The sequence below is a fragment of the Paralichthys olivaceus genome, chromosome 6 (assembly GCF_024713975.1).
Source record: "Paralichthys olivaceus isolate ysfri-2021 chromosome 6, ASM2471397v2, whole genome shotgun sequence".
Lineage (NCBI taxonomy): Eukaryota > Metazoa > Chordata > Actinopteri > Pleuronectiformes > Paralichthyidae > Paralichthys > Paralichthys olivaceus.
Window position 1 is genome coordinate 21185495 of NC_091098.1, and position 12416 is coordinate 21197910.

Here is a 12416-nt window from a genome sequence, read left to right on the forward strand (position 1 = left end):
TGACCATCTTCACTGGTCTAACCCAACTTGAAACGACCACAAACCCAGAGTGTTGCCCTCTTTACCCACACCCCAATCCCCACCCCTATGCTCCACCCTTACCTCGCCCCCATGCCCTCTGACCCTTGTACCCACATCCCCGCCTCGGTCTCCCCCTCTTTCCAACACCCGCATCCCAAAACCCCTCTCTCCTCGATTTGAGGCTTTTCCACGCTCCGTTGTTGCATCACAGCTGAAGGCCTGGCCGGGTGGAGGAGGCAGGCGAGCGGACGGTGGGGGAGAGACGAGGTAGCTGCTGGTTCTGGTCACCACTTATCATCATGGCACAGTGTCCAGCTCAGAATACAGAGTGAGGACTCAGGGGATTAGAGGAGTCTTGTTGTGTACTGAGGTTGAAGGATGCAGACCTGTGTGTGTGTGTGTGTGTGTGTGTGTGAATGTGTGTGTGTGTGTGTGTGTGTTTCTACACTGGGAGAATTGTGTTAGTCTAGATGTGAGTATTTCGGGTTAGTCTCGTTCGATGGTGTGTGAAGGCTGGTGGTGGTGAAGGGGGCAGTGGAGGTGGGGTTGGTGCAGCTCAGGGCCTTGTCCCTCATCATAATTGGAGAAGGGGGGGCAGGAGCATGTTTATAGGGCTTGCGTCTTGAGCTCGATGGGCTCGCCACGGGTGTCCTGCTGGGTCTCGTTCTCGGGGGGCCGACTGCCCTTCAGTGTGGCCAGGCGCTCGGACAGACCCCTCATGCGTGGGAACAGCATGAAATCGTACAGGAGGGCGCCCATTGCACCTCCTATCATAGGCCCGACCCAGTACACCTGTCGGCAACAAACATCGACATCATTATTTATGAGGAAATCAAGTGAAAGCTGAGGTGGGAGATGATCTCTTCAGGTTCTTACCCAGTGGTTGACGAAGTTCCTGAAGAGCACAGCAGGAGCAAAGGAGCGAGCAGGGTTCATTCCAGCCCCGGTGTAGTACATCTGAAACACATTGCACTTGTTACTGTATTGTGTTGTATCTGCACTTATCTGCACGTGTATCTGCATGGATGTCATGTTTGTCAATGTTCTGTCGGTGTTGTCTCACCCCCATGAGATGTCCGATGGTGACGGAGAAGCCAATGGAGAGGGCGGCAGATCCCAGACGTCCGTTTCTCCTCTCATCGGTCACGGCGAAGATGCACACCACGAGCTGCATGGTGAGGAAAACCTCCACAGTGGTGGCCATTCCCAGGCTGATGCCAGGCTGCAGCTGGAGATGGATAAAAAATACATGCATCAGTCATAGAAAGTATAAATATAGTGATAAGTACAATTTGGTTTTTTTTAAATAAATGTTGCATCCTCCACAAAACATTTACTTTTGATCTGAAACATTCCTTACCGTGTTCAATGCCATGTTGCCTCTCATGTTACCGGGTGTGACCCCATACAGCACAGCAGCCCCAGCTACAGCGCCCAGGCACTGGGCGACGATGTAGAAAATGGCACGGAAAAGAGACATCTGTGAGCCGACAAGGTAGGCGAAGGTGACGGCAGGGTTGATGTGGCCGCCGCTGATGTGGCCAATACACTGGATGAGGGTGGCAGCTGCCAGCCCAAAGCAGAGGGCCACATGGAGGACATGATGAGGCCCGGTGGTCCAGCGCAGGGCAGCACCCAAGCCGAAAAATACGAAAAACATGGTCCCAAAGAACTCTGCAAAGACGGCCCGCCAAAAATTCATGGACCGGAACTCCCACATGGTGACTGTTCACTTGAGGCTCTCCACCAGATGATGTGAAATAAAAAATAAATCAGGATTAGCCTAGAAAAGGTCAATGTACCTTTTCAGTCCCAAAACAAAAAAAGGGATCTCCCTCTCAGTTCGAAGACAAAAACAGGATTTCAGAACGTCAACAGACGAATCCACTCAACAGCCATGAACTGTTAAAGTCAACTCAGCTGCGATCGCTTGCCACCTCTGTCCACCTGTCGCAAAGACATAGGTGTGAGTTGATGTGGAAGTGGGTGGAGATCTCAGGTGTGATGAGTTGTCAAGAGGAGGTGGGCATCAATGCTAAAGGGGTATTTCTAAAGCAGAGACGGGGATAGACAGAGTGTCCGGTGGACCTTTTAGTCTCTCTGACGGAGGGGAGAGGGCCAGACAGGGGCTTTATAATACCCCCCAGGGGCCCCAGGTGACGCCATAATCCCCCTGCAGGGCCAAGGGCGGGGGGGGTAGCGGTGTGGGACATCCTAAATTAAACAAACTTAACCCTTCTGTCTCCCCCCTGTCACAAGCAGAGGCCAAAAGAGGAGATGAATCTGAGAGGACAAGCAGATAAAGTGACAAAGAGTGGATATCCAAAAAAGACATTTGATGTAAGAGAAAGAAAGAGACGACAGGATTGTGTCTTATATTCAAGAGAGGAACAACCACAGTGAAGAGCAGCTGGAGCTGAGAGGACAAACCCTTCTTTGGGGCATATGTCATCTGTTGACATATCATAACTGTCATAATCAAGGGGACACAAATGCTCATGGACAAGGACAGAAAACTTTCACAAAGACCTGCAGACACACACACACACACACACACACACACACACACACACACACACACACACACACATACACATATACGTAGATGCAGATAATACAGTTGGGGCCCCGGACGGAAGTGCCCAAAGCTAACAGCGCTGAACTGACCCATACACTGAAATGCCTGACCCTGTGAAACCATTGTCTGTAGCAAGCATGTGGGCCACGTATGGACGGAGACAAGATAAAAACACATATGAAACTAAAGCACAGATGCTACTAAATGTCGTAAATCTGAAATGCTAAAGCTTCAGGATCAGGTTCATTGCTTCTGATGGCTGTTCTGGAGACAGTTACACCAACAGCCACAGTTGGTGATAATCAGTTGTCTTTCATAGGAGAGGGACGAGGAAAAGAAAAGTCTCTTTCAGGTGGCAGGGAGTCACTGATGAGGCCTGCGACAATAATAATGGTGGAAATCTGAACTTGACTTTGCCTCAGGACGCAAAGGCCTCCCTGGCCGCACCACTGCACGGCCAGCATCATGTGTGGAGGCATGAGGAGGTGGAGAAAGAGTGAATGAAGCAAAGACATGAAGAAGAGCACTGAGAGTCAGGGACAAACAAAAATTTACACGACACAGCGCACAGGGGCTTCCAGGAGGTGCTTAGACAGTGTGTGTTGCAGGACGATTTAGGCCAACGACCAAAGCCCTGAATCTTCCCTGTGTGTGTGTGTGTGTGTGTGTGTCAGAAGTGTAACTTTGCAGCAGCAGGATTGTGGGGGGGGCAGTGGGGTTACTGAGAAGCACCGGGCGTCGCGCTGACCAGTCGAGAGCCATCACTGTTGAGGGTGAGGCGGGCTGCGGGTGATGAAAGCAGAACGCTGAGCTCGCTGTTTTAACTCCCTTTTATACATGTTAGAAAAAACACACAATGCAAAATGCTGGCGGCACTGTGGCAGTTATAGCTATTGTGCATGTGTGTGTGTGTGTGTGTGTGTGTGTGTGTGTGTAAATAGCTTATTGTTGATCCCTGTCTGTATTTTCAAATTTCACTGCTGCAGTGATACAGATTACTAACATGGTTTAATTTTTACATGATATCACAATATACAACGTGTTTTACTCCAAATATTACCATGAATACACAATGAATACAGTGTTTAATTATGTTAGATGTGTATTTGAAAGGGTCAGTTCATGCAAATCCACAAAAAATAAATTGCATGTAGCACTGGACAGAATAATTTTGCACAGCTAAATATCACAAGACGTAATGAGAATGTGTTTGTGAACCAACCCTTTAAAATAATTCTAAACGAACCTGGCAACCTACAATAAAGGTTTCATGAAAGCAAAAGGCATTGTCTCTCACACACCTACACACACGTACAAGTGCGCTCATTACGTCCATTTCAAATTACAAAGCGTATTTTCACTGAAGGAGTTCTTTCTGTGGAGCCATTACCGAGGTATGAAGGTCCATTTGTTTGTGAATGGGGCCCTCACAGTGGAGACGGACACTGACAGACACACACATGAGAGAGATGTTGGGCTGATTGAGGGCGTCATTGAACCTGCAGCACGGAGCAAGGAGCTCTTTAGCATTTCAAAGCATTCACAAACACGAGGCACAGCTGAAAACATTGAATATGAGGGTGTTTTTCAGACGGATTTCAATGTGTCCCCATTATATATTCTAATGATGTGCAAATATGAAAGTAACAATACTGAATCACACAATATTGGCAACACTTGTACACGCACTAATGACAGGCCGCTGGGACCTCAAAGGTCTCGGCCAGAACACAGCTCCCACACTGATTTCTCAGTGAAAAGCAAAAGGGACATAACCCAGGCTCTTCAAAGCTGAGCTGCTGATGATCATTTTCTGTCAATCAAACAAATGATTGTCACATTCTTCTTATATTGTCTCTGAAAGATTTGTTCTGTCCCTGAAACTGCAGGTTACTGGAGGCAGGAAGTTACTTCATATATATTGAGTTGCTTTATTTGAGTATTTCTGTGTTTTCTCTATTACATCTGATGGTGAAAATGATAATTTTTAATTTTATTTTATTTTCAAATTTGTAGTTCACTGACCAGTCATCCAACATATAAATATAAATGTTCTAGTACAGAAATCTTATATCTATCTATTATATACATAATAGAATTAATCAATTATCAACAAAATGTTCAATCTTTTTCAAAGCAGACATTTTAACTTGTTACAGTAGAAAAAGCAAAATGAGATTAGAAACTAGAATGGCACTGTAGAGTTCATACCGTTGAAAAAGGCCCAATGGTTAATTTAAATTCAAACCTATTTCTAACCCTAACACAGCAGAGTTGATGAATTTCGGTTTACAGCTTCAGGCTTTCAAACAAAGGGTTGATGGTTCAAAACTCAATACAGGTGGGCCTATTTTGCATACACATACTCATTTGGATATCTTATTATGAAACTGCAACCGCTGTAGGCAATAATCCAATTAGGGTGGTGGGTTCCTGTATCTTTAATCATCTCAACCCTAACCCTGACTGCAACCCTAACCCTGACCCTAACCCTAACACACAAAAAGGGCTCAAACACTCGACCAGGAACATTCAAATTAGTGCAGGCGGAGCCCACTTTCAAGTCTGTGCGACCTTCAGAACAAAAGTCATTCAAGAAGGGCCCATGGGCTTTTTCCTAATTTCACCGTTCGAACCCTTCAAAACATTGTAGAGACTCGGGGATGGCACCAATTGATCGGGAATACTCAAATTAGTATAAACGGAGCCGACATTCAAGTCTCTACCACCTTCAGAACAGAAGTAATTCCTTAACTCCAACCCTAACCCTAACCCCAACTCCAACCCTAACCTCTAACCACAACTCTAACCCAAACCCTAACATCAACCCTAAGCCTAAGCCTAAATTCAACTCTAACCATAACCCTAACTCCAACCCTAACCCTAACCCTAACCCTAAATTCAACCCAAACCCTAACCCTAACTCCAACCCTAACCCTAACCCTAATTCCAACCCTATCCCTAACCCTAACTTCAAACCTAACCCTAACCCTAACCCTATTCCAACCCTAACCCTAAACCTAACCCTAACCATAAATTCAACCCTAACACTAACTCTAACCCTAATTCCAATCCTAACCCCAACCCTAACCCTAACCCTGACTCCAACCCTAACCCTAACCCTAACATCAACCCTAACCCTAACCCTATCTCCAACCCTAACCCTAAATTCAACCCAAACCCTAACCCTAACTCCAACCCTAACCCTAACCCTAACCATAATTCCAACCCTATTCCTAACCCTAACCCTAACTTCAAACCTAACCCTGACCCTAACCCTAACTCCAACCCTAACCCTAATTCAACCCTAACTCCAACCCTAACCCTAACCCTAACTCCAACCCTAACCCTGACCCTAACCCTAATGACAACCCTAACTCCAACCCTAACCCTAACTCCAACCCTAACCCTAATTCAACCCTAACTCCAACCCTAACTCCAACCCTAATTCCAACCCTAACCCTAACCCTAACTCCAACCCTAACCCTAACGACAACCCTAATTCCAACCCTAACTCCAACCCTAACCCTAACCCTAACCCTAACGACAACCCTAACTCCAACCCTAACTCCAACCCTAACCCTAACCCTAACTCCAACCCTAACCCTAAATCTAACTCTTTTTACATAATTTCTTTAAAATTTTACATATTTATCTGAAATTATTTAAATTTTTATACTTTTATATCAACTAATTGGTGTGCTGTGTTTTACTAACTAAAACATTTTTTATATAGACAGTTTTACTTAATTATATTACAAAAATGATTTATGCACTGTCATACTATTTTAACACTTCTACCTACAAATTTTATTTATAATTTTGTTCTGTAACAGGTCTAAACGTCTGCAGTGAAAATTTGTATTTACAGCTCATTGGAGCGCAACATTGCAATGCAACATTTTCAGTCTTCAGCACCTTGTTTGATTATATAGTTTACAGAGAAACAAATATTGTGCTATTTACTCAACATATTCTATAGTGGTTGTAGTTCAAATATGTCTCCACTGGCTTGAAATTAGGACATTTGCAAAAGTTGTTTCCAATATGAGTTTTTTAATACTATACAATGATTTGTGTTACGAGATAAAATAAACTTTGTTCATTATTGTGACTAATTTATACATAAATGTATTTACCTACATATGTAACTGTATCTATGGAAAAATATATGAATGTATACGGACTCACTTTTCTTTTGCCACTGTACAATAACCTCTCTCATCAGTCAGTCTCTGTGTCTTTTGTCATTATTACATTTACCAAACTATTATTATTGAAAACTGGTGTTTTCATACGTTAGTTTCCACAGAATCCCTTTTTGTTGGTTCCCCCCCACTGCCCTCTCTAAACTGCATGACATCCACTGTACACTATACATCATCAAATCACTGTAATATTGCTGTAATCATTGATTCTATGTGCCTTTTCTCTTTTAATTCACATGTCCTCAATTGTTGTCTTGTTTGTTGGCCTGCTTGGCTCTCATGGCGTTCTGTGTGACCGTGGACAAGGATGATCCAGTCATACTGGCTGTCTCCACGATCTCGATGTCCTTACAGGTCAGACATGCCACCAGCTTCTGGCGAGAGGCGCTGCGTGCGAAGAGGAACTCATGGGACACTCCACCTAGCAAAGCACCGAGCACCGGGCCTATCCAGTAAACCTGCAGGGGAAGAAAAGGAAAAACAGATTTTATAATGATGTGTATGGACAGAGAAATGTTTTCAGTTCATAGATGACCCAAAAACACAATGTAAACTATTTTTACAATCACAATTGAGGCCAAGAAAAAGCTCACTGAAATTAATATTTTTTACTTTATTGTCAATGAATCTCTTGAACTAAAACCAACAATAAATTGATGCTTCTATCAAGAGTTTGAAGCCAAAAAATACAGTCCAATCACCCCAGAGATTTGGGATTTTCTCTCTCACCCAGTGATTTTCCCAGAACCCGACGATGATGGCTGGACCCAGAGCACGAGCCGGATTCATACACGCACCAGAGAACCGGGCCTGAGGAAGAACACACAGAGTCAGTCTGGGATCAAACAAAAAGCCAAAAGACACTGAGACTAAATCCACAGTCGTAACTTTAAAACCTCAGAGATCTGGTGCTGCTTTGAGGCCATATTGATTTAATATAGTTACTTTTTGTAAGCTGCACTTTAGATGAATGTAATCGATTAATGAAAACCATACAGAGCATTCGTTTTTGAAAATATCCTTTAGCACCTAAGATTTTTGCACATTTATATGCTATTTATTATTTGTTAAATATCTAAATATTCTGATTCCTGGAGCTTTTTTTACCCCTATTAACACTCCAGCTGTGTGAGCTAATCCGATGGCTAAGTTTCCTGGTTCTGGACTCTCCCTCCGCCGCTGGTCCTCCACTGAGAAAATAGTGAAGACCATCTGGAAGGTGCACAGAACCTCAATACCCAGCGCCTGGGCTGCGGTCAACTCCAGAGGCACCTGATGGAATCACGAGACGACAGAGACTTCACACAAATTTCACGACTTTTAAACTTCAGAATGTGAAGCTGAATATTTTGAGAACCGACCCTGTTGACAAAGTGTTCCGCGGTGGTTTTCAGCGGCAGGGCCAGGTAGAGGGCCCCGGCCCCCAGAGAGGCCCCCAGACACTGCACTGCGATGTAGAAAAGGGCCCTGAGGACGTCCACCCTCCGAGTGGCCAACAGAGACAGAGTCACTGCCGGGTTCACCTGATCACAGAAACACAGAGTCCAGTCAGATCACATCCTCAACTCAACGACAGAGGTGGAACGTCACTAAGTCCATTAACTTAGTTACTGTATAAAAGTTACACTTCTGAGGTACTTTTTGGAGTATTTCCATTTTCTGCTGTAGTTCACTGAAATATGTTTTACTTTTTACTCCACTACTTTTATCTAACAACTGCAGATACTTTTACTTTTCATGTTCAGATTTAACATAACAAATAAGAAGAACAGAAAAAGCAGTGTAATTATAACAGATCCTTTGAGGCTGGTGGCCGCTGATGAATATGTCTTGTATTGTATGTATTGTATGTATTGTATGTATTGTATGTATTGTATGTATTGTATGTATAATGCTCTCTTGTCTTTCTTTGTCATGTTTCAGATGTTACGAGTTGTCATTTGTTCACCAAAGGACATTTTCCACTCAACACTTTTCTGTTTAAAATGGCCAAATTCAATACCTCATTTTATTTTGTGGAACATAACTTTTAAAAATTATTTTGTGACTTATTGGAGGCCTGACCCAAACAAGCACTTTTACTTTCAATTCTTAAGTACATTCAGTTGATTTTATATATACTTATATTTATTTTTTTCACCGAAAAGAATTTGAAATACAAAGCACTTCAGTATTTGTACTTTGTGTTATAGGTTCTTGTAATACTGAGTACTTCTTCAACCACTGACGACTGTGTTGTGACGACCAACAAAAGAGTTTCAATTAAGTTCAAAATCAAAATTTCAGAATCAACATGTGGCTCGGTTACATTCACCTGTGCACCACTTATTTCTCCAAAACAGTGTCCCAGTGCAACAATCACCACACCCACGGCCACAGCTGGGTACAGGGGTCCCCCAGGGGCCTCTCCTGGGCCCGGCACAGAGGCGCCCAGCACGGCACTCACTAACACCAGGGTGCCGAGCAGCTCTGCCAGCATGGCTCGCCAGAACTGCCGACTCCGTAGCTCCTCAGGAAAAAGGGGGAATAAACAAAGATGGCCTATATTTAGTGTCACACGTGAGGTGAATCAAACCGGAAAAAACTGCTCAAACCTTAAATAGTGCTGAACTCCATTGTTAGAAAAATAGTCACATAGTTTTTATAGTCCTAGAGCCTGATAAAAAATGTATATCACATGCTGATGGTTATGTTTATCCATCAAAGATTATCTTTCCACTGCCAGCAGGAGCAATAAAAACTGTCAAGTAGGAAACAAATGGTCTCGAAGACATTAAACGAGACACAGACAACACTTATTGTTTCACCGTCTGACACTAACAAATCCTTTTCAAGATGACAACAAGTATTTCTCATTGTGTTCAATGTGTTTTTGATCACGAATGAATGTGTCATCCCCAAACACTAACATAAAACAAACCAATAAAGTTCTTCTGTTGCTGAAGCGGTTTAAATTGTCTTCAATTACATCAACGCTCCTCAGTGACGGTGATTAAATCTATTGTCTTTATTCTCCCACAGATGGAAATTGATGAGGGATTCAAACAAGCAATGCAATAAAAAGGATGCTCACCTCACGCCACGTCATTTCAAACTCACTCAGTCTCCGGCCCTCAGGTTTGTTGTCGTTTCTCTGCAGCTCCGTCCGCCTGTCGTCCGTCTGTCTGTCTGCTGGGGTCTGAGGGCTTCAGGGTCTCTGCGACATCCCTCATCAACTTGTAGAGTCTGAGAGGTTCTTTGATGGGAGCAGCCTCCTCCCCCTCGCTCTCTCTCCTCTCACCCTCTCCTCACCAGACACCTCCGGCCCTATCGAGTCTCCCTGTGCACAAACTTCATCCGACACAAGCTGCCTCCTAAAGCTGGAAGGTGTGACATCACGTCCTCCCAGGGCTCCTCCATCAGACTAACGACCAGAACAATTTAACTCACCTTTAGAAAAACTAGAAGAGCCTTTCACTCGTCTTCAAACTGAAGTGATTGTGGCCACTTCAGAACGTTGCACAACGTCTGGATGGAAATCAAACACACGGCTGCTTTTAAGGACAGAAAACACTTGTGGAAAATGACTGAAACAACTTAATCACGGTTATAAGCACAGGGTCAGTTATGTCAGCAACTTTCATCAACTTCAAACGTTGTCTTTCACTCAGTTTTTTGATGAATAAAAAGGAGTAGCCACGAACAAGCTTTCTAAAATTCCAGAGAGACAATCCAACAACTTAGACAAATATATAACAAATACAAATAACAATGTTTGATTGTATTAATTTAATGTTGATTATTAGGTTTCTAAGTTTGCAGTGGTGTTGAACTGGACAATTTTATTGTAAGAGTCCTGAGAACTTTTGTTCACGCCATTTAAAAACATGAGTGGGAAAGGATATAAATACTAGTGATGAACAGCTGTAGTCGAATGTCACCAGATTTCAAACCTCTGCTGAGACCTAACAGTTCCCTTGTGAAACCACATTTAAAGTCACTTGATCCTGATTTATTTTTAATGAATTGTCCCACACTCATAAATATCAGTCCCCTAAACATGCTTGATTTTTTTCATCAAGATCCATGAATTATTCTCAGAGAAATCAATGAAAATGTTGAAAAATGACAAATAAATGTTTCTGGATCTACCCCCTGATCCAGATCAAAAAACATTGTTGCCGTTGGGCTGAACTGCGTTGACGTGTCCTGAGAGAGAGACACCAGTTCTACAAGATCGTGTCAGCTGCTGTAAGATGATCCACTGGGTCGTATGTTCCATTTCAGCAGCAGATAAATATGAGATAAACATGACTCTGTATTTTAACGCTGCATCTCCAAGAGGAAAATTAGGTTTTCAAGAAGTACAGATTTGATGTAGGATTGAGGAAAGTGAAGAGAAACATAACACGCTGCTGTGTGATGACACTAAAGAGCTGGAATATGATGTCTTTCCATCCTCCTCCAAACTACTTGTGAGGTACCGCTCTCATCACCATGGGTACAAACTCTTTCATGATGCGGTTGCCATAGAGCCTATTGTGATGCTGCATCCGTGCACACGTTTCATTTTCATCCGCTGATATCAAACGATCACAGGCCGGATGACGGCTTCTCTCTAAACATACAGACTGACGTTGCTCAGCGTCATCTGAACATTGATTTATGATTTTATTTTCATATTTATTGTAGGATGCGTGTTTCAGCAGCAGAACGGAGGCAGCTGGCGTGATGTTTTGGAGCTCAGACTGATTCTCCCGGGCATCAGGGGACTCAGACCGAGTCCAGAACCAACTGGTCGGTTGGGGTGGGGGCTCAGGGGGGTGTGGGGCAGTGTTGGTGTGCCCCATTATACCCTGGATTACCCCCTCCTCTCCACGGCAACTGTGTCACTGTTATCCCCCCTTTTGTGGAGCTAAGCCCAACTGTGTGGACCAGGACGGGCGGGGGGGGGTGAGCTGGAACCCGCTGGCGTGGGGAGTTTTTAACCCCCCCACCCCTCCACCCAGAGTGCTGACACTGACACAATCTCACACACAAATATACACACACACTCACACAAAGTGCCGGCTCAGGGGTTTGAGAGAGCGATAGAGGGCAAATGGAGAGATGGAGAGACACAGTCCACATATTTCACAGCTTTAAATTCTATGTAAATTCTTGTCTTTTTTGTTTTTTGATGTGTTGTGATATGTATAGATGTAAGTGTGTTTATACAGTGATTGTGTGTATGTGCTGAGCTCAAGTCTTTTCCACCTTGGAGCAGCTGGGAGTGATGGCAGCACCCGGCAGCATGTGCCGCAGACAGGACTCTCCAGGGAGCTGCAGGGGCCCTTGCACACTCTTCACCAGGGTCCAGCGTCGTGGTCGGGCTGCTTCTCACTCTCAGGCGTGATGTACTGCAGCACTTTGGTTGTGTGAGAAACGGTGACATCGGAGATGACGCGTGTTATGAAAAAAAGTTCACTAATAAACCCAATGTTGTCTGTTTCTTTTCAGGTAGTGTGATCTTGTTTTTACAGCAGGAATATTGAATAACTTGTAAACACAAAAAAAGGCTCCACTCTCATGGATATTTTACAAATACTAATGTTACATAATATTTCTGTTTTAACCACTTAATGACACAA

The 12416-nt window shown here is 43.8% G+C and overlaps 2 protein-coding genes and 1 long non-coding RNA gene across 3 annotated transcripts; 1 reads left to right on the plus strand and 2 right to left on the minus strand.

Moving 5' to 3' along the window:
• Positions 1-402: 402 nt before the first annotated feature.
• LOC109645673 (lens fiber major intrinsic protein-like) lies at positions 403-1876 on the minus strand. The gene is made up of 4 exons (XM_020111303.2): positions 1382-1876; positions 1085-1249; positions 898-978; positions 403-813 (listed from the first exon to the last, which is right to left on the minus strand). The coding sequence occupies exons 1-4, from the start codon at positions 1739-1741 to the stop codon at positions 628-630; spliced, it is 792 nt and encodes a 263-aa protein (XP_019966862.1). The 5' UTR covers positions 1742-1876; the 3' UTR covers positions 403-627.
• Positions 1877-6299: 4423 nt separating this feature from the next.
• Positions 6300-11668, minus strand: LOC109635114 (aquaporin AQPAe.a). Its single transcript, XM_020096044.2, has 6 exons — positions 9881-11668; positions 9122-9313; positions 8169-8330; positions 7915-8079; positions 7537-7617; positions 6300-7265 (listed from the first exon to the last, which is right to left on the minus strand). Exons 1-6 carry the CDS (start codon positions 9893-9895, stop codon positions 7050-7052), a joined length of 831 nt encoding a protein of 276 aa, XP_019951603.1. The 5' UTR covers positions 9896-11668; the 3' UTR covers positions 6300-7049.
• A 181-nt stretch (positions 11669-11849) lies between these two features.
• On the plus strand, positions 11850-12276 carry LOC138410440 (uncharacterized). Its single transcript, XR_011243140.1, has 2 exons — positions 11850-11938; positions 12053-12276. It is a non-coding gene; the product is annotated as an uncharacterized lncRNA (long non-coding RNA).
• Positions 12277-12416: the final 140 nt, after the last annotated feature.